Genomic DNA, 22,197 nt, shown 5'->3' on the forward strand with positions numbered 1-22,197 from the left:
GCATTTTATTTTGCATCTAATTTTATGCTGATGGTACATAGGTACATGATTGGTATGTGTAAGGAAAGCAGTATAGCCCTCAACAAAAGAGATAGTGCACAGGTTTTTGACCATTGCGCCTTGAAGCTACAAACAATGAAAAACAGGTTCCATAAATCTTTCACATGTTTCCAAGAGTGAAAGTACATAAAATTTGCTTATCCATGTCTGGACTAATGGGCAAGGGCTTCATTACTACTACTACAACTGGGGAAGAGTTCATGGAAACATGGGTTAAATCATTTGCTGTCCAACATTTTTTTTTTTCATTGCTGCATTTTTACAGTGTTCACTCAGCTTAGCACCACCACTTCTGACATATGAATGCGAATTACCACTCCACCAACTGGGTATACCAGGGGAGCCACAGCAGGCAAATGCATCCCTTGCCCTGCAGTTGTGCAAGACTTGGCTTTCGAAACATTGCTCATCAAGCTCTGCAGTCAGTAAGTAGAAAGAAAGAGGTGCTTAAAAGTGCTTGTTTTTACCTGAGACTTAGATACACATTTTTTTTTTCTCCGACAGGAAAACAAGCGACAAGGGATGCTGCTCAACAGAAATGGCTACAGGACCAGAATTTACCTTTTATTGCTGCCCCTTTCCCGATATCAAAGTTAATGGCTAAAGGTGAGTTAGTGACACATAAAGTTGCAGTTTTCTGTCATGTTGTTTTCCTTTTCCCTCTCCGAAATTGCTGCACTTTATGCAGTGAAGCTGTATTGTGTGAAGCATGTTTCAAGTTCATGAAAGCAGACAAATATATGTGAGAGCAGAAAATTGGAGGAAGTAAGTTTGCATTGCCAAGACCCCTTTGTTCAATGTACACCTAACGTTGCTCATTTCTCACATGCTGTATAATTGTGTTGGCCATGTTGTAAATTTCAGGTATTCTTCACAGCATTTGCTTTAAGGCACATTTTGTGCACAAATAACTGCATCATGGCAGACATCTCTAGTCATTGTCATTATTTTAATACCGATATATTTTACACAAGTTGCAGCGACTGATTTTAGGCCATTTTACAGCCTTGCTATATCTACCATTTGCAATTCATTTCTTCATATTGTAAACAATTTATTGAAAACTTATCACCACGTGCATGGCATTCTTTGACCATTTCTGGCCCTTGTGCCATGTTTTATGGTGCGAGGACCCATACATCATCATCATCACAAATAACTGCATTGTACTACACTGTGCATAAAAGTATGTTTGCAAGAAGATAATCTTTTCTCTGCTTCGAAAAACCTTGTCGGTAAATTTCATTTCACAGCATTTGTTACACTTGTTTGGCAGACATGTACGCAAGTGGGTTAGATAATGGACATTGTCTTGCATTTTAGGTGTGTAGATGTCAATGCACACTTGGGCGCCTGGATTGCAGCATTTTCAATCATGTTTCCAAAGAGCAAAGCCTTCATGCCTGTTATAATAAAAGCTAAGGGTGTTTTGATCAGTGTTCAGTGCTATGTCCATCTTTCATCTTATCCTTTATGACCCTACAGGACTTCTATCTTCATTATGACAGTGCCAATGTGCTGCTTAGTTTATGCTAGGTGCCATAACTGATTGCCTTTTTTTAATGTGAAAGTGTCAAATGGCCCATTGAGCGAAAAAGCCGGCGGCATCTATAGCAGGGAAACTTCTCATTGGCTGCGATACCACGTCATGAGTGTGCCTCACGCGCTTGGGATGTGGCGAGGCATTACAATACTGCTCAGCGGCGTTCAATTAGACATTAATGCTTTTGCATTCACAACTCATGAGGAGTGCTTATGTATCCGAACATTCTTTTTTTTTTTTCATTTCTGTGATGGAAATGGGGGCTTCAGTCTTTTGAAACACAATTGAGACAGCTACAACATGAAAATGTGCAGTGACATCTTTTTTCTTCGGAGCTCGGAAAAAATAACCATGGATACAACTTCATTGGGTGTTTCTTGGCATGCTCTACAACTTTTCATATATAACGTTTGAAAGTTGTAATCATCATCAACATCAGGCTATCTTTATGTCCACTGCAGGGCGAAGGCCTCTTCCTGCAATGTCCAATTACCCATGTCTTGTGCCAGCCGATTCCAACTTGCGCCTGCAAATTTCCTAATTTCATCACCCTACTTAGTTTTCTGCCATCCTTATCTGTGCTTTCCTTCTCTTGGCACCCATTCTGTAATTTCAATGGTCTACCAGTTATTCATCTTACGCATTACATGGCCTGCCCAGCTCCATTTTTTTCTCTTAATGTCAATTAGAATATCGGCCATCCCCATTTGCTCTCTGATCCGCACCACTCTCTTCCTGTCTGTTAATGTTATGCCGAACATTTTTCGTTCCATCGCTCTTTTCGCAGTCCTTACCTTGTTCTCGAGCTTCTTTGTCAGTCTCCAAGTTTCTGCCCCATATGTTAGCACCGGTAGAATGCATTGATTGTACACCTTTCTTTTCAGTGATAGTGGTAAGCTTCCAGTCATGATCTGGCAACGCCTGCCATATGCACTCCAACCCATTTTTATTCTTCTGCAAGTTTCCTTCTCATGATCAGGGTCGCCTGAGTAATTCACCTATATAAACATACTCCTTTACAGACTCTAGAGGCTGACTGGCGATCCTGAACTCTTGTTCCCTTGCCAGGCTATTGAACATTATCTTTGTCTTGTGCATATTAATCTTCAACCCCACTCTTACACTTCCTCTGCTAAGGTCCTCAATCATTTGTTCTAATTCGTCCCCAGTTTTGCTGAACAGGACAATATCATTTGCAAACCGAAGGTTGCAGAGATATTCGCCGTTGATCCTCACTCCTAAGCCTTCCCAGTTTAATAGCTTGAATACTTCTTCCAAGCATGCAGTGACTAGCATTGGAGAGATTGTGTCTCCTTGCGTGACCCCTTTCTTGATATGTAACTTTGTACTTTTCTTGTGGAGAATACTTAAAAATTTGCATAATTGATCTCGGCTAATTAGCTACCTCATCACACCTGAAATAATATCCCAAGTAACTCGCGACAACTACGGGTAATTTGCCTTGGTGCAAGTCACATGAAATACTTGGTAAATTTCCCGTAGTTTCCTTGTATGGAATAAGTACGATCAAAGAAAAAAAAGTTCTGGAAAGGTTGAACAAAACTTCAACTGCATTTTTGGACAGCAAGCAGTAGCATGCTTCTGGATGCATATACATAGTAAAATAGGCTTCTGCTAAACCAACCCTAAAAGGACCATGAAAAGTCATTCAGCCTAACAGGATAATCCTTCAACACATGCCTGGATGGCAGTTACAAGAAAGAAATGCCTGAAATTAATTCAGAAGACAAAGATAATACCGAGAACAAGCATTTATTTGGTTCCCTGCGACTCATGGTAAAGTAGCTGCCCTGCAAGCAGCAACGGACCAGAAGACCAAGCTCTTGCAGAGATGGTAGAGCCATGTGCTGCTGCTGTGAATATCCAAGCCTAAGCTCTTGGCATTTCCTTGACTTTTAAGATGGCCTTGTTAACAGGCAGACCATCACTACGTATGTGCCACACTACAGACTGTGGCCCAGTGTGATGCCAGTATGAGGCACTCTTGAAATCTCAGCTGTTGCGATTTGTTGTTGCAAGGCATGGCAACTAACCGAAATGCGTAACTAAAGCAATTTGTTGTGTGTAAAACTTTTCTACATTGCATCTATGAAGAACCAGTCGAGCACGTCAGAAGCATTTGGCATATTCTGAGGTTCAGCCTAATTTAGTTTTGACTTATTGGGAGACTACTGTATATATGTGTATTGTGTTGACAAATTGAAGATCATTGCATGAGATCTCCAAAGCAAGCGTGATCAGCTGAAAAATTGGTCACGCATTTGGGCCCAGTTATGCTTGCCATCATGGAATATGCTGCCTAGCTCAGGAAAATAGTAATCATATTATGTTACTATGAGGTCTTGTAAATACTCATATAAGGCTGTCACTTCAGTGAACAATCCTTCGAGGTCACATGAAGTTTTTTTAAAGGGCCCCTGAAATGGTTCGGACAAATTTTGTAGACGCGTAGGGTACAGCTAAAGTTGTTAATTCGCACCACAATTTGTGTGAAACGTCTCATATTAGACAGTTTTAGTTTAGCGTACGCTAAGCAGCGCACATTTTTTACAGTTTTAGTTGGCCTGCGAGATCTTCGAATCTCAGAGGCCACATGCTGTCGTTGCGGCTATCTCCCGACTGTAGCGATAGGTGGCGCTGACATCTCGAATGTTTCTTTCGTTAGGCTTCGACTCGTTCGAAATGAGAAGCCATCTCGAAAATACCACAAGGTTATCCATAATACTCTGTCGTCGAAGTGGCCCGAGACTAAGCGAAAGCCGTTTACACAGTAATTTGCTGCGAATGAAGTGCGTTATACAAAAGCAACGGCAAATTCAATTCGAAGCGGGCAGCCGGGACCACCGCCATGTTTCACGCAAACTTCGCAAACCACGCAAAGACGCCAACACTAAATCTGAGGAATAGCGTGCGTACGCTATATGCTATGGGTCGTTTAGCATTCTGCGCATGCGCAGTGATGACCCGCAATATTATAGTGTACGCAATGGTATAGTGTATGCTAAACTAAAACTGTCTATTAAGAGAGTCATGGATGATTACAAGTTACTCTCCTCCATAGTCATGCATTTTCTCCTCAACTCATTCGCCGAGTGATCGGGGCTAAGCTCCGCCTTCACTGGCTCTGCGTCATGATGGCACCTAGTGTCGTCGACTTCCGGTCCTCTAGGAGAGCACACGCGAAGCCTCTCCTAACTCTCCGCCAGCTGCTTGGCAGTCGACCCCAAGCGAGAGCTATCGAAGCAGCGTGCGTTTCGAGCATTCTGTCGCAATACTGAGCGTGTCTGGTATTCCGGTAACCGCAGGTGAGCTGGGCGTTTTGACGGATGGCTGGAGGCATAAACTCGAGCTAATGAAGGAACTTTAGCATAGACGTACGTGAGCGGCCTGATCGGTCTGCACAGTCCAGCCACCTGTTGGCACAGAGCTTAACCAGCCAAACAAAGTGCTTATGTTGCTCTAACCAAGTGTAAAACATTTCAAACATTTACAAAAACGTGTGAACGATTACACTCCTGCAAAATATTTACACCAGCAGCAAAGAAGAATACATTTCGTTACTGCTACTGTGTGTGGTTGAGCTCTGTGGCACCAGGTGGCTGCTCCGTGCAGACCATTCACATTTGCACTTCTGCTCATCTCATGAACAGCATGGTCAAACGGCCAGGCCCTGTCCCCTTGTGCTTGCATTTACCCGAATGCCGGACTCGCGAAACGCTATTGTGGTAGTAATCCTGCGGTGTAAAGTGACGGCTGCAAACGTGCAAATCCTGGCGCCAATCGGATAGCGGCAGTCCGATGCACTGCAGCCAGTCCGCTTGTCTGTTGCCTTGCAGCGGGACATGATGTCGCAGCTTGACATATTGCCAGTTTCTATGTTTGCAGCCCACAACGCAACAAGGTCGAATCATGGTGCTCGCGAAAAGACTGAGGCCGACTCTGACTGTGGAGCTCTCATCAAAATGGAGCATGTTGTAACACAAGCAGATGACACTTGCTGTGTGCCGGAAGTGCTTAAGTGTAGTGAGAAGTTGTTCTTGTGCATTCTCTTTCTGTTACTTTCTTTTTATAGAAACAAATTAACTAACATTTCAACTATTACGAACAACATTTGTTCACCATAAAGTTGGAAAAATTATCGATGATGCGCCCTGAGTAGCCAATCGGATAGCTCGCCCTACTAACTTCATTGGGGTAAATGACATCAAATGGGTAGGGGTGGCTTAAAATTTAGCTGAGCGATGTACATTTTTAAAACCTTATAATAAACTACACGCTTTATGTGGAGCACTTCGATGCGTCAATGATCAGAAGGGCCTACTCTAACGACTTGGTACATTTGTACAAAATCGTCAAAATCGTTTCAGGGTCCCTTTAAGAGAAAACTTTAGCTCGGGCCCAACTCCGATGCTGCCTATTAAAATACATGAAAAAAGCAGAAATGCTTTTCTGGGATAACTGCTGGGCCGATTTTGATGAAATTTGTTGCTTTTGAGAGAAAAAGTAAAATTCGAATGACTGTCTGAAGCAGAATTTCGATTTAAGACTAGATTTTTAAAAGGAATTAAAAAAAAATTTGCACGTTTGAAATAAAACAAACAAAATTTACAAATATGTAGCTCTGCAGCAGGAAAAGATATCGCAGGCCTGTAAACTGCATCCGTTAGAGCATCCAAAGCAGACAAATTTGATATGTCAATTGATATCTTACATAAATTTGTTACATTGTTTACAGAAGTTTTACTCGCATATTAATGGTTTGAGAGCCATGTACAATGATAAATTTTGTCTGCTTTAGATGTACTGCTAGGTGCAATTTACAGAATTGTGATAGTGTGTTTTAGAGTTGTAAACTTCAGAGTTTCGTCTTATGAAAATTTTCGATGTTCGCCAATTTTTTAAAAATTCACGACCTAAATCGAAAATTCACAACCAACAATCACTGGATTTCAACTTTTGAATTTATACGCAACAAACCTCATCAAATTTGGTGCACTGGTTGCCAAGAAAAACAATTTCTCCTTTCCCATGTATTTAGGTAAGAGCCCCCAAGCTAAAGCTTTCTCTTAAAGGGCCCCTCACCAGGCCTCATAGCTAATTTGGTTATAAAAGATGTTACGTGCCCTCTAGGGAGCGTTCTACCACAAGAATTTTTCAAGTCGGTTCATTAATAGCAGAGATAAAAATATTTCAGTGACACGAACCCATGATTTTAGGAAGCGAGTGTCACCGCCAACACAATGCTCTCTCCACTTGTATTCTCGTATTGCAGCACTCGTATTGTCTGGCGACGAGTATTGGCAGAGCAGCTCCCGGAACCGCTCCCCACCATCTTACAGGAGTTTGACGCACCCACTGCATTCTAAAGCTCCTCAATGATTAAACGTAGTGTTCTCTTGCCCCTCAATGGCGGCGTCCCTTGTCTGATGCAGCATAGCAGACGACGCCACGCGTTAATGCGAGTGGCATGACAGCTTTTTGGAACTTTTGTTTTACCCCCATTTATTTCCTGTCACACTGAAATTACATCCGAAAGCCTTATTTCAACCCTAGGAAGAAAAAGCGGTACTAATGAAATTTTAGGAGAAAGAACATGTAAAAAAATGTACGCTTTGGAGTCAACAGGGATAGCGTGGGAGCACATGTTCGAGTCTGTAAGGATTTTCATTGAGTACGGTTTGTGAATCATCACAAGTAGCTGTGAAGCACAACTGCTTTAAAGTGTTCATCAGAAATAGAAGCTACAAATTTGTTTTGAGTACCGCCGACTGTAATTGCTCAGTTATACAGCCCGTTGTCTGTTGTGGTGCTGATTCAGACAGCTACGATGCTACTCTAGAACTAATGCACATTAACTGAATGAAGAAGAACATGCTGGTTCTACATTGTGTGGTGTTGATCAAAGGCAGACGAGCTGGCTTATGGACCATGATACTGCCAGATACCTTGAAATTAGCCTTTGTGACCCTTGTGGCCCCCTTGCGCGCTGGGTGCTCCGATTACAGCAATACAGCTTCACCGTCTCATAAAGGCAGTCGACGACATGCGGATACGGACTGCTTCTCACGTATGCCACTTAGCACTGCGGACTGTGACGCTAACGACTTCGATCACCTTGTGGCTTCTGTGTCGCCGAATTTTCCAGGTTTTGACAGTTTCAAAGCCGAACAGTGCAAGGACACTAAATTAACATCACTCTTCACCTCTATGACAGCACACCAGTTTTGTGTGCATGATGGACTCTTGTATAAGAACTTTTCCAGCACTGGCGCACATTTTCTTGCTCGTGGTGCCGGAGAGCCTTCGCACAGTGATTCTGAGTGCTATGCACGATGACCTTACGTCTGGCCATTTGAGTTCGGCGAGGATGCTCTCCCAGATTAAGGAATGCATTTATTGGCCTGGAATGCAACAGTCTGTTGAGACCTGTATGGCCAGCTGCATGCAGTGCCAGCACCAAAAACGTACATCTACTACTGCAGCCAATACTGCCTCCAAGCATGCCTTTCTAACAAGTGGGCATTGATTTTGTGGGCCCTTTTCCAAAATCAGCCAAGGGCAATTGGATACTTGTTTATGTCGACTATCTCACATGCTACTGCGACATGGCGGCCGTACCCTCCACAAATGCCAATGACATTCCAACATTCCTGCTGCGATATGTCATCCTCCGACATGGTCCGCCTCGCATGATCATCAGCGACCATGGATGACAGTTCACAGTGGATGTCGTAGGAGCTGCATTGTTTGTGTGAATCCCACTTGCATCACTCAACACCATACCATCCACAAACGAATGGACTTGCGGAGCGCACCAACTGAACAATATATATATGGTGTTCACAAAGCTGGTCGGGCTCTTTCCACCTATGCTCGCATATACGGCACGTGGTGTTGTGCCATACTGTGTGCCTATCATCAAAGCAACTGGCGCTCCCCTTCCGCCCTCGTTTTTCTGACGGGGTTGCTCTTGTGTTTAGCTTCAAACATCCACTGACAACCTTCACATCATCATGTCAAGCCAACTCGCCCAACTATGTGTACAGACCTCCGTAGTTCCATGAAACTGCCGACCTCTTCCCGTGAGTCGAACTGAGGAATCCAGTGGCATGCCACACCAAGCTGCTGCCACGGTGAAAGAGGAATGCGATGCTGGTGACATCATCACCCACTGATGATGGGTCGCCAAAGTGATTTAAGGCAGAACTGGCCCATTGTTAGGAGAGAGAGTCGCCATTCAGCGCCCCATCGGTCTGGTGCACCCTGGCCCCTGCTTCTACACTATTTTCTGTAATATCTCTACATAGTGTATAAAGCTTTTCGTTCCCTCTTCGTCTGGTCCAAGAGTACGTCTCTCATCCTTGATCCTGAAGTCACGATAGTGGGGACGATGTTATCACGAGACGAACCCTGTAGGTCAACCCAGTGAGCCTCCGCCTACCCTCCTCCACGACACTTCGCTCAATGGATGGTGTTGCATTGCCACGTTCCCAGCATGCGATTCTCTTCTACAGTTTCAGGCGCCTTCCTTCTCCAACGCTCGCTTCCCTTGGGGCTTCTAACATACCTTCGCCGAGAGAGAGAGAGAGAGAGAGAGAAAACAAGGGTAGGAAAGGCAGGGAGGTCAACCAGAACAGCATCCGGTTTGCTACCCTACACTGGGGGTGGGGGAAAGGGGAATAGAAAAAGGAAGAAAGGGAGACAGTAAGCACTGAGTACGTGTGGGAGGGACGCCATACACAAGGACACTATAAACGGTCTCTTAAGCCCGTGCACTTCAAGTACTGCACTAGTGCACGAATCGCTTTTTGAGCCAGTGACGGGTGTGGCCACGGTCCGAGTATCTTTGACTCGGTGAACTGTCTCGAGTCCAGTCGGCGTAAAGTTGCCCGCAGAGAGAGGCGTTGGACATCGTAGCGAGGGCAGGTGCACAATAGGTGCTGGATTGTCTCCTCGCACCCACAGGAGTCGCACATTGGGCTCTCGGCCATTCCCATATGGTAGGAGTATGCGTTCGTGAACACTACTCCCAGCCACAAGCGACACAACATGGTTGTTTCACCGCGGGAAAGGCTAGATGGCAGTTGTAGCCGTAGCGTGGGGTCCAGTTTACGTAATCTGCAATTGAAGGCACTGGAAATCCAGAGTTCTTGTGACTTCTTGCGCGCTAGTAGGCGAAGTTCCCTGGCAGCGTCCGACCTCGCCAAAGGTGTTGGACGCGTCTTGGTATCTTCGTGGGCACACCGGGCAGCCTTGTCAGCTAGGTTGTTGCCGACAATGCCACAGTGAGCAGGAATCCACTGAAATATAATGTGGTGTCCTCTTTCCAGAGCATGGTGGTGCAGTTCCCTGATGTCAGATGTCATCTGCTCGTAAGTTCTGTGACATAATGCGGACTTGATGCTGTGAAGGGCTGCCTTAGAGTCACAAAATACGACCCATTTCTCTGTTGGCTCTTCGGTGATGTACATCATAGCGGCATGGAGAGCTGCAAGTTCTGCCGATGTAGATGTAGTCGTGTGCGGCAATTTGAATTTAACTGTAACGTTCTTGGCTGTAACGACGAATGCGGCAGTTGAGCTGGTAGGTGAGGTCGAACCATCGGTATATATATGTATGCGGTCATGATACGTCTGGTGCAGTAATAGGAGTGCAAGTTGCTTCAGAGCCGGCGATGGATGATTGGACTTTTTGTAATTCCAGGAATAGCAAAATTCACTTGAGGCTGTCGCAGGCACCACAGGGGAGAGGAAGGCTTCGCCGCCGGTGTAAAAGATGCCGGTATGTACTCTTGATGAGCGCTAATCACTCGTGAAAAGGTCGCTTGAGGTCTCTCGGCTGGTAGGGAGGCCAAATGATGGTCGGGGATCCTCGACAGATGGCAAATGTGCACTCTGAGAGAGTCGACAGCTACATGTGTCTGAATTATATGGTCTCCTGCGATGGCGATTGTTGCTACTGTTGAAGTGCACCGAGGCAGCCCTAAACACGTGCGTAGGGCTTGACCTTGTATGCTCTCCAAGGCGCGAAAGTTTGTCTTGCATGCATTTGACAACACTGGTAGGCTGTAACGTAGGAGTCCGAGAAACGAAACCCTGTACAGCTGCAACATAGAATGGACTGGTGTACCCCAGTTTTTCCCGCATAGAAATTTGAAGACCTGAGCAATGGTGACTAACTTCTTCAGATAGACGCAGTGAGGGCTCCACGAGAGGTTGCGGTCAATGATGACACCCAGAAAGCGATGCGTCTTAACATAGGATACAGCTTCACCATTGATGGTAACAGGATACGATGACATTTGTTTGCGAGTAAAACCAAGTAATGCGCACTATCAGTAGACACACTGAGGCCTTGCTCTCGGAGATAAGATGCCGTCATGGTTGCCGCCCGCTGAAGCCTGGCTCTTAGCTGAGGGCGAGTCACCGCAGAGGCCCAGATGCAAATGCCGTCGGCGTATATTGAGACATGTACTGTCTTCGGTAGGTAATCCGCTAGTCCTACCAGGACGAGATTGAACAAAATAGGGCTCAACACTCCACCCCACGGCACACCACGGCTGATGTAATGGTCTGAAGTTGGGCCGTCTTCGGTCTGTAAGAAAAAACGCCTCTCAGTCAAATAGTCCCGAATCCATTTATATATCCGGCCACCAACTCCAACAGCCTCAAGTGAGTTCAGTATGGCCTCATGGGCGACGTTGTCGTATGCTCCTTTTATATCCAGAAAAAGTGCCGCAGATAGGCGCTTGAGGCTTTTTTGATTTTGGCCCCATGTTACGATGTCAATGACGTTGTCGATGGACGTGCGACCTCTACGAAAGCCTGTCATGGCATCCGGATAGATGTTGAATCATTCTAGGTACCATTCCAAGCGAGCAAGAATCATTCTTTCCATCACTTTGCCGACGCAGCTCGAAAGCGCAATCGGACGATATGATGAGATCTCAAGCGGAGACTTTCCAGGTTTCAGAATGGGGATCAAGCGGCTCGATTTCCATTGTTTAGGAACGGCGCCGTTCTGCCAAAACTCACTGTAGTAGTTGAGCAGCTCATCACGTGCGTCATGTCCAAGGTGGCATAGGGAAGCATACGTGATGCCATCAGGTCCTGGTTTCACTGATTTCACTGGCGGGCCATGTAGGCTTGTGCAGTGGTGAAAAGTGTGTCTTGGATGAAGATACGCGCCTCGGCCAGGCTGCGAGCACTAATCAGTCATGATATGACAAGAATTGCAGCTTCCGCACTGCTTTTGTGTGAAATAGGAACAGGATTTGCTGATTCAGTAAACAAAAGCACATTGACATAGTAAGCATTTGTTTGCTTTCTTGATTCCCTCGATAATTTGACATTCGGCTGATTTGGAAATTTTTCCCAGTCCTGTGAAATTCTAATTAATGTGGGTTTACTGTATAATACATGAATTTTGACCCTGTTGGTAGTAATACTTGGTAATACACCACTTTTGTTTCAATATCCTGCCACTTTGACCAAGGAATACCTCTTCCACTCTTTCAGGCCTACACATGGAAATGACACAAAAGCTCCAAGGTAGATGCTTAAAGTGTAAAGAGAGGAACGTGCATTAAGGAGAAAAACAATTAAATATCTCTTTTAAATACGAATTAGTCCTGCAAGCTGAAAATTCATATCATATTCCTTGCGTCGTCACACTCTTAAAGGGGTCCTGAAACACTTTTCCAACTAACCATAGAGCAGCATCACTGTTAAATTATGTTGCCTTGCAAGCCTCCTGCCGCAAAACATATTCAAACCCTTCAAGCACAAGTAAGATGTAGTTACTGGGCCGATGAGCAGCTTTCTTGCTCCTTTCACTTCCACCAGTGCGCTGGAAGCTGCACAGGAGAGACGGCAAGTGGGCACAAGAGAGCAATGTCATCACGCTGGCCGCACATGTCCCGGCGGCGAGATGGCTTGTGGTGGCACTCTGTTGTGATTGGGGTATCTACACTATGCTTTTCATCTCGTAGGTCATGCGCAGTGTATGCAGCAACGTGCAACTGTCGTGTGTAGACTGCCATTGCAAATATGAAATGGTTTTTCTGTCTTCTTGAGATCGCAGACATATATATTTTTCATTTATTTAGCACAAATGATTGGTAATTGTATTACCGAGAATGTTCTTGCGATCACGAAATCAGCCACTAGCTGTTCTGGGCTCCGCTGGTTGCGATGCACCTGACAACATTGTGAAAGAGAGAGCAAACAACTTTTCACTGTTTTTGACAAGAGATTGTAAATTCCCTGCTGTATGCAGTGCAATTGTATTTGGGTCTCTTGTTCACAGGAGCCTCATTAACAGATTGGCAACATTTTCTTACTATGTTTAAAAGTGTTTCAGGGCCCCTTTACATTGAAACAGACAACAGCAACACATCAAAATAACTTAAATACAGGTTCCACGAGTTTCAGAAATGTACAGTCAAAATACAGTCAAATGCCTTTATAACGAAGTGCTCAGGGCTTCCAAAATCCTTCATTGTAAAGGCCGCACATCATACCATAAAGCAGGCAGAGTATGTTCAACAAAAGAAAACCTTTATGTAACTTAAATTGCCAGTTTCTTTGTGCACACTTTGACAGTGTGTAGATGCAGCCAACCTTATTGCACGAAGTTCACAGCATGCTCCCCAGTGAAATGCAGGAGCTATGCAAAGTAAAGCTGCACCTCGTCGAATCCCGCAATCGGCTTTCTTGCTGTCAAAATTCTTAATTCAGTTACAGGATGTTCATCACTGTTGCCTCTATTGATGTTCACGTCCTTTCCATCCCATATGGCTTGGAAGACGTTGTCAATTATGATTACATCATCGTGTAGTCATCAAATGCAATGTATTAGTCATCCTTTGCAACCAATGATGTGTTACAACAAGCAGCGTAGAAGTTCAGTGATTTCAGGAGGAGTGCAGTCGCACTAGTTCTGACATCGGCATGCTCGTCAAGTGCATCGCTGGTGCTGCTGTTATAGCGCCAGCGCAGAGGATACTGGAGCGCTGTGGCAGCACCACTACATGGCGTTCATTATAAAGCAACAAATTGACCATCGGGGGCACCTAAATTACTTCGTTGTCCACTGTCCAGATCATTTTGCAAGCATAGAGCTACACGCCAATTTTCAAGCCAACATACGCGCCCGTCAGGCGGAGTTGGTGCACAGTGTCAAGCTTGACAGACTTTCGGAAACTACCAGGCCATACCGGCCGCACAGCAGACGAACTACGGTGCACAACCTTTCTTCGCACAGTGTCAACCCAGCCAAGGCCTCGGTCCTGGAGCTAGGTCCGAATTTCAATGTTGCACCTGCACCTGACGTCACAAAGGTTGTGTGTGCGGTGGAGTGCGCGGTTAACCAAGTTGACCCGTCCTGCCGTGACGAGGCTTGCACCCGTGCTGTTGGTGTCCTTTCTGGTCTGCACCGGCGGAAGTTTGTTTCCCCTCTTTCTGCTGAGGAACGAAAAGCTATAAAGCGACTTCAGGCGAACACTGGAATCGTGATTCTTCCCGCTGACAAGGGGAATGCAACAGTGCTCATTGACATGACTGTCTACAAAAACAAGATGTTGATCCTGCTTAATGACCAGGACACTTACGTCCGGCTCACTCGGGACCTGACCTTGAAGGTTCAGAGGGTCATCTGCATGTCGGAAACAGTGTAGTCGCATAAAGTTAAAACGGACTTCTAGGCTCTCCTGGCTGACGTGTACCGCTTTGTAGCTCCCGAGCACAAGTCTTTGTATTTTAAGCTTCTCTGTCATAACTGTGTTGCACCTGCACTTTATGGCTTGCCAAAGGTTCACAAGCCTAACGTCCCCCTGCATCCAATCGTTGACTACACCCGCTCCCCTCTCTACAAATTGTCCGCATACCTGCTCCACTCATCGGGAAGAGCTCCACGCATGTGAGCAACTCCTGCGACTTTATTCAAAAAGTTCGTGACTTGTCTCGAGACGACGACAAGGTGATGGTTTCGTTCGACGTGGCGTCGCTGTTTACCTCAATTCCGACTGACACGGCTGCGGAAGCATGCACTTCTGCTTTAGAATCTGACAGGACTATGCCAGACAGGTCACCCATTGACATTCCCGACCTCAAGAGGCTCCTCTGTTTTTGCCTTGGAAACATGTACTTCTGTTTCGACAAGGTGTTCTACAGGCAAGTGCACGGTATGGCGATGGGTGCATCCGTCTCTGTTACTGCTGCCAATCTTACGATGGAGTGTTTGGAAAGTCGTGCTCTCGTGTCCTTCGGTCCTAGGCCAAAAGTTTTTCTGCGCTATGTGGACGATTGTTTTTGTGTGATTCAGCGCAGTGTTTTGGCTTCGTTCATTGCACACCTAAACAGTCAGGAAAAGGCCATCCAATTTACAGTTGAGACAGGTTGACAGCAGACTCCCTTTTTTAGACGTACTTGTCACCAGACGCGATGGACGGCTCTCGTTCAGCGTATACCGGAAGGACACTCACACTGGCCGCTACCTGAACTTTCAATCCGTTCATCCTGACGCTCACAAAAGGTCGGTTGCTGCCTCCCTGCTCAACCGTGCGAACCGCATTTGCACCGCAGCAGAAAGTCGTTCCACATGCGAGACGACCTCAACAAGCGGCTATCCCACGTCTTTTTTTAGTGCTGTGGAACGCCACCTGTCCAATTCAGTCGGTCCGGCTAATCCCCGACCAAGAAAGCGTGCTGCCGTACCCTACGTTCCAGGGATAAGCGAAACCTTGTCTAGCATTCTGCGCAGTTATGACATTGAGGTGGCGCACGTGCCCGTGTGTAAGCTGAGGCAAGCACTTGTCGGCGGTAAGGACAGGCTTCCGAGAGAATCGTTTCCCGGCGTAGTCTATAAGATACCCTGTGCAGATTGCGACTACGCATACTTTGGTGAATCGGGCAACTTCAAACAGAGACTGAGGCAGCATCAGAAAGATGTCGAAAAGAAGCGTACAGTTTCGAATGCCCTTGCCGAGCACACGGATGCAACGGGCCACAAGATTGACTGGGATCGCTCGAGAGTTATCGGCCAAGAAAGAAACCTGAAATCGCGGCTGTATCTGGAATCGTTGGAGATACAAGAAATATGTCATACGCTCAATCGAAATGAGGGAACCCTCCCCCCCGTCATACACGTGCTGCTTACGTCACGTTCTGAAGTATACATAAGCTTTCGTGAACGTTCCTTCATCCCATTGTAAACAAGGCTTCCGTAGGGAAGCCAAAACGTCTTTTAGATTTAATCCTTTTTTAGTACTTCTTTTGGTCATTGTCCGTCGTTTTATTGCTTCAGGCAAATTCATTGTAGTGATGTTCATTGTACAGGCATTCACAATACATATAAAATATGGGAATTCGGTGGGGACGTAATTAATCCTTTGTTATACAGGTCATTTCACTGTAAAGGAATTCGTTGTAGAGCTGCTTGTATTCTGTTTCAGATGCAGCGTAGCATGGAGACGTCTAGACATTCCAGAATCTCCACCTATGTAACTCATTACTTGTACAAACAACAAAAGAAAAGCGCCAGCAGTTGCTCAGATATTAATCTCATTGCACATTTTTTCTGACGCAGATAACTATGCAAAATAGCAATTTTTTGTGGCACAGGTCAAGTGTGTGCCTGTAGGTATGCATTTTTTGTGCATTCTTGATATGCTGTTTGAGTTTCCCAAAAAACTATTGAAAAATGAAACATGTTTATAGAAGCAGTATTGTTGGATGGATCTGTACTGTTGGTAACTGGCATAAGAGATATCAAATACTCAAGAAGCCAGACTTCATTCATAATGTTTTGTTAGAATACACCTTTCTACATCAGTCTCAAAATTTTGAATTTTACCTATTGAACTTACGAAATTATAACAAAAGTGGGCTGAACATTTGCAGGTCTTGAGCAGTGCCGGTGGGCTGGTAGGTGTCAGGTAGTTCCTGCTGGAGAAGGCATGACACTGTACTTGGACGGTGCGCACACAGAGGAGTCTGTGCATTACTGTGTACGCTGGTGGCGGGAAGCTGCAGCCACTGAACAATGCACCCTGGGCCCAAGGATTCAGGTTCGCCGTGTGCTTCTATTCAACTGCATGGGGGACCGGCGGCCTGAAGTTCTGCTCTCCTATTTAGCAGACGAACCCTTTCATGTAGCTATCTTCACTCCTAATCGCATCACCATAAACAAGAGCCCATACTCGGACCAAAGTGACTTTACTGTGGAGAAGTGCACAGAGATGGCTAGATGCAAATCCAACATGCGCATCTGGTGTCACTTACTCTCAAGCCTGCAAGAAGAAGAGATGCTTGGTGTTGGCAGCCCGACCTGTCCGCCAAGCATCAAGGGAAACCCTGAAGACTCTTGCATTGTCTTTCCCAGCATCTCGGATGTCATGACCTGGCTCCGGGAGCAGCAGATGGCTGCCAGGCAGTTGACCCCTTCATGCCACATACAGGTAAACACTAACTGTTTCGTAGTGGTGGCTTCGTGTTGCCCTTTATTGAGAATAGTGTGAAAGCAGCAGCACATACTTAATTGATCTTGTGTTGCACGTGTCATTCAACGGTGGAACTGTGCACTAGATTTGCTCCAAACTGCTACTACAGGCAAAGCTTGCTACATGCTGCTACAAAATATTCATTTTCGCAATAATTGTGCCATGTCTGCTTCAAATATTTCTGATGGCAATGATTGTCAAAACAAAATCGGAGCTTGTGCTTTCCCTGCTTTGTAGCCTACATGCGATTGTGCATCAGTATTTCCCGTTATGAATCCGCCTCCGTAGGTTAAGTCACGAGAACAAATAAAGTGGGGGGCATTGTCCCCTGCCTTGTAACTGTATCAATTCAATTTGGTCAATAACTGGTCAGAGCAGGAAAGCTTGCCCGCAAACAGCAAAGGCAGTGACCAGAAGTGGAGGCATCAATTGTGAGCACAAAACAGGAGTGAAAGTAGGGCAATTCTGATTTACATGGAACAAAGCAACGGAACGAAAATCTAATCTACTTTACTAATTTATATGTGTATAACTTATGTACCTACTCCTTATGTATTACCCATTTTATTAAGGTCTTTAAGGTAATGAAATGAAATCTCCAGGATAAAATCAAATTGGAAAAAAAGATGCTGAACAGTGCTGAATTCGTAATTCCTAAAAGGATGAATCTCTGACATCGAGAACAGTGAGACTAGGCCTATTGATTTGCCAGCACCATTGTGAACCAGTTCAGGGCAGCACACGAGAAGGTCATAAATCGTGCACCTCTAGTTCAGCAGTGAAGGTGCAACACGACGCTTGAAACAAATGGTAAAGTGCAGATGCAGTGCAGGCACAGTATGCTTGTACTCCTAATGTGCCCTGTCCACCAAGTTTGAGAGGCAGGGGCAGGGTGCACAGCTTAGTGACGGGTCCTGAACTGCAGGTATGGTCGGCTTCAATCTTAAAAAAAGTGAGTTTCCCCATCAAGGCAAAGCATTGATTGCGGTAGCAAATTATTTGACAGCTATACGAAGGAGGTTGGTCATGCATAAACTGCTGACATCTACAGCATATGGTGCACAGCCGTGATGTTATTGCACTTACTTTATACAGAACATCATGGCAATGTCAACAGCAAAAATTTGCCTCAAGTGTCTATATAATTGCTATCTCACTCAAATAGTACAAGCAACGTTTCATTTGTGCCGAAAGCAAAAATGTGCAGAAATGTATAAAGGCCTGCAATTGCATGGTCAGTTCTGCCAGTGACCGAAGTAGCAGTCTTCTCTTCGGATGACTGATAACTGTTCTTAAGCTATGGACAATCAGACAGCATATTTCTAAAAGCAAAGCACACTGTGGGCAAATGTGTGGGCGATTTTCTTCTCGTTACAGGGCTATAAAAACAAAAGAAAGCCACTAGTGCTGGCATATTAACTGAGGCATGTTGTTTAAACCAAAGCAGTGTCTGTTTCATCACAAACAGAGAGCTGAATTGCAGGCTGTGGCAAATACACAAAATATAGTGCACATGTGCATAAAAAATGCATATATACAACACTCCCAAGCATTGCACAGCGCACGTGCGTAAGTGGGGTTTCAATGTCGCTCATGCCCATGTGCTGCCCCGTCTGCTCTGCTGGTTGGAATGGTGCAGAGAAATTGTGCACCAGCTCTCCACCTTTTGAAATGAATAGCAGGGTGCAGCACCTCATGAACTGGTTCAGGCAAATCGAACGGTGTCGATGGAGGGCCAGAAGAAGCTCTTGGAAACAGTTGCAAGCTTGGAGTGTCTCCAAATAAGAAGTAAATTATATACAGGGCGTCCCACTTAACTTGACCCAAACATTAAAAATATGCAAATGCCACGCAGCTGGACAGAACCAAGGTAATTTTGCTTGCTCTCACTTGGAGATACTAACAATTTTTTCATTCTGCCTAATTAGATGATTAGTCTTAATTAATTAACCAGCTTCTCAAATATTATAATTAGATGAAAAGTGTCACTGAGAAAATTGTAGAGCAACATGAAAAACTCCCGACAGCTTTCTGTTGCTTGATAAGTTCTAAATAAAAGTGTTTTTCCGAGCATGAAAGAAGCCTGCAAATGCACACAAAATTGCCGTGCACTTATTGTGTATTCACGGGCTTCTTTCACGCTCGGAAAAGCACTTTTATGTAGCACATATCGAGAAACAGAAAGCTGCATCAGAAATTGCTCTACAATTTTCTCATTGGCACTTTTAATCTAACTATAATATTTCAGAAGTTGATTAATTAAGACTTATTATCTAATTAGGCAGAATGAAAAAAATCTGAGTATCTCCAAGCAACAGCAAACAACATTACATTGGTTCTGTCCAGTTATGTTGCATTTGTGTATTTTTATGTTTGGTTCAAGTTACGTGGGACACCCTGTATACTAATGTAGCATGCAGGGCGAGATTCCACCAGCATTTAATCTGTCTTTTCACTATTGTCACATGGTGAGCTTCAAACTTAAGTAGATCATTAAACTTTGTTGTACAATTCTTTTTAGCTTCTAAGTTTGCATGATTTCTGTCTTGATAACTTTGTAAAGTGATTGTAGGAGTTGCAGAGCTTGTGTAGTATTCTTTTTATGTCATTTACTTATCGAAAATGCATCTGTTTTAGGAAAATTGAGTAACTGCCACTGAAACATGCAGATAAAGAATTATAAAAAAGTTTTCCCCTTTTTTCTTTCGAAACATGTTGATGTCAAAAATCTTTAAAAAAACACAAGCTATATGGTAACTTTCAGGAGCACATTTCATTTCAAGTTGACAGGGAAAATATATCCTGCTGTTTAGAATAAGAGTGCTGGCTTTTGACAAGCAATTTATTACTATGATTTTTTTTCATTTTCAGGTTTTGGTAACCGGAAGCCTTCATCTAATTGGTGGAGTAATGCGCCTACTGGATCCCAAACTTGCATTGCTCTAGTAGTGCGAATCAGAAGTCAGTAGCAAATCTTTAGCTGCAAGAAACTGTACAAGCATAGCATTTCCTTTAGAAGAGGGCACATTTTATGAATTGCATTTCTTACCTTCTATACAACACCAAAGGTATTGGTATACCTTGTACCATGAATGCATTTACTGGTACTTACTGAAAGGTATCTACTTTTAAGTTACATTGTCAATAGTATTACCACTATGCGACAGTTTTAACATGAACTTGTGCCTTCATGAAGCTCTAGTTCAGTTGACATGTTTGTAAGCATTGTTAGCTGTCTGCTGTCTGCTGAGTACTGCATTAAAAAAAAAGATGTTACTTCTTGTAGCCCCAAGTAGCCTTTCATATTGTAGCATTGACAAATGACATCTATAGCCATTGTAGCTTGTGATGTCGTTAATGCACACACCTTGACCCGATTATTAAAAGGTGCATTTAAACTATTACCTAGCACAAACTTTTCCAAGTTTATCTTTTTATGGCAAAGTACAGGGCTGGCACAAACAAGGACAAGAGGCCCGCCGTGGTGGCATAGTGGCTTTGGCATTGCGCTGCTAAGCCCAAGGGCGTGGGATCAAATCCCGGCCATGGCGTCTGCATTTTGATGGGGTGAAATGCAAAAATGCCCATGTACCATGCATTGGGTGCATGTCAAAGAACTCCAGGTGGTCAAAAAATCCGGAGTCCCCTTAGTGGCGTTCGTCATAATCATATTGTGGTTTTGCCATAAAATCAGCTTTATTATCCGGCTAATGTGAATTTCAGTTAGTTTGGCTATCCCTTGCATCCTTTTAGCATGTGCCCCAAAAGGTGTCAGTGCTATATTTAGTCATATTATTTCGACTTCAGATGTTTCGAACCACTTTTGTATTTTTCCCAAGGATTTATATACTCAGAGTAGACTGCACTGAAGGGGAAATAGGCCTTGTTGAAAAATTGCGGGAAAATCATAATTTTGAATACTGTGCTTTTGGTATCTTTAGGCTCGAAGGCCACATATTCATTTATTGTACAGTTAGATGCTCACCCCAAACGAAAGTACATGTAGTATAAGAATAGAAGGATGCATAGAAGGGCAGGGAGGTCAACCAGAGGTAGTTCGGCATGCATATAAAAATCCGAACATAAGATTAGGGCTACTGTGGTCTCATTAGATATTTGCATTTGTGTTCTACTGCCGCATATACTTGTGTGAGGGCCACACCTCCACTTTGGAGGGCAAAATTTTTGAAAACAAAACCTCTCGCCAGAAAGCAAAGTTAGTTCTGTTGCTGCTAGATTGTTGCTTTTCTGTCGATGCCGCTCTGCCATTGTTTCTTTGTGTGGCGCGTCACCTCGGCTGTGTTGGCAGTGTTTCCAGTCAGATCAGTGGCATTTCGCCTCTAGAGAAGGGGGCCCCATTTGGGCCAGCGCTGGTCAGGGATGATGGGCCAGCATCAGAGGTCTTTTACTGCAGCATTATGTAATTTGCGCCTCTCTTACCCTCTGCTTCAGTTGTGGAAACAGTATGAACGTTTAGCGGGCCATCATAGGCCCGATTCGTGTAAGGGCCGCACTCAGCCAAGATTCTAGAAGTGCGGCGCTTACACAAGTATATACGATAAATGCCACCTGCTACAACAGCATACATTGCACCATTCTCACTATTTTATGAAGCACAGTCATGCATCCTGGTGCAGCTACCTACACACGTGATCCAAGAAGCGTAACAAAGCTTAGCAGTGAGGCATGTGTGCAACCTGTGGCATTTAAAACTGTTCTTAAGTTTCAGACACATCCTTCCACATTTCTTAAAGAGAACTCCTTTTTAGACAGACAAAACAAGCTAAAGCTCTATTATTCGCAGTGTATGAGCTTACTGTGAAACTCATGCAACAGGTGTGGCAAATTGGTAGAACTAGATGGCGAAAAGGCAGAATGCAGTGTTCGTTTCTTGCCTTTGTCATACTGTGTTAGTAGTCATGCATTTAGCTGCTCCAACTTTAAGTAAAGGCTAAAAGTGAGTTCTTTCTTTCAAATTGGGAGACAGGATAGATATTTGGTGCAATTGCATGTAGCTGTAAGGGCAAGGACTTTCTGATTTGCCGTCGTATACATGCAAGCAATCCAGAGCTTT

General features: G+C 44.5%; 1 protein-coding gene across 1 annotated transcript in view; it reads left to right on the top strand.

The window, feature by feature from the left end:
• LOC126547250 (folylpolyglutamate synthase, mitochondrial-like) overlaps positions 1-20,408 on the top strand; it is a 35,790-nt gene extending 15,382 nt beyond the window's left edge. The window contains exons 9-12 of the mRNA XM_050195204.3: positions 326-485; positions 565-666; positions 16,525-17,081; positions 19,995-20,408. Coding sequence (XP_050051161.1) covers positions 326-485; positions 565-666; positions 16,525-17,081; positions 19,995-20,069 — 894 coding nt within the window. The 3' untranslated portion in view covers positions 20,070-20,408. The remainder of the gene's footprint in view (positions 1-325; positions 486-564; positions 667-16,524; positions 17,082-19,994) is intronic.
• Positions 20,409-22,197: the final 1,789 nt, after the last annotated feature.

The sequence above is a fragment of the Dermacentor andersoni genome, chromosome 1 (assembly GCF_023375885.2).
Source record: "Dermacentor andersoni chromosome 1, qqDerAnde1_hic_scaffold, whole genome shotgun sequence".
NCBI lineage: Eukaryota > Metazoa > Arthropoda > Arachnida > Ixodida > Ixodidae > Dermacentor > Dermacentor andersoni.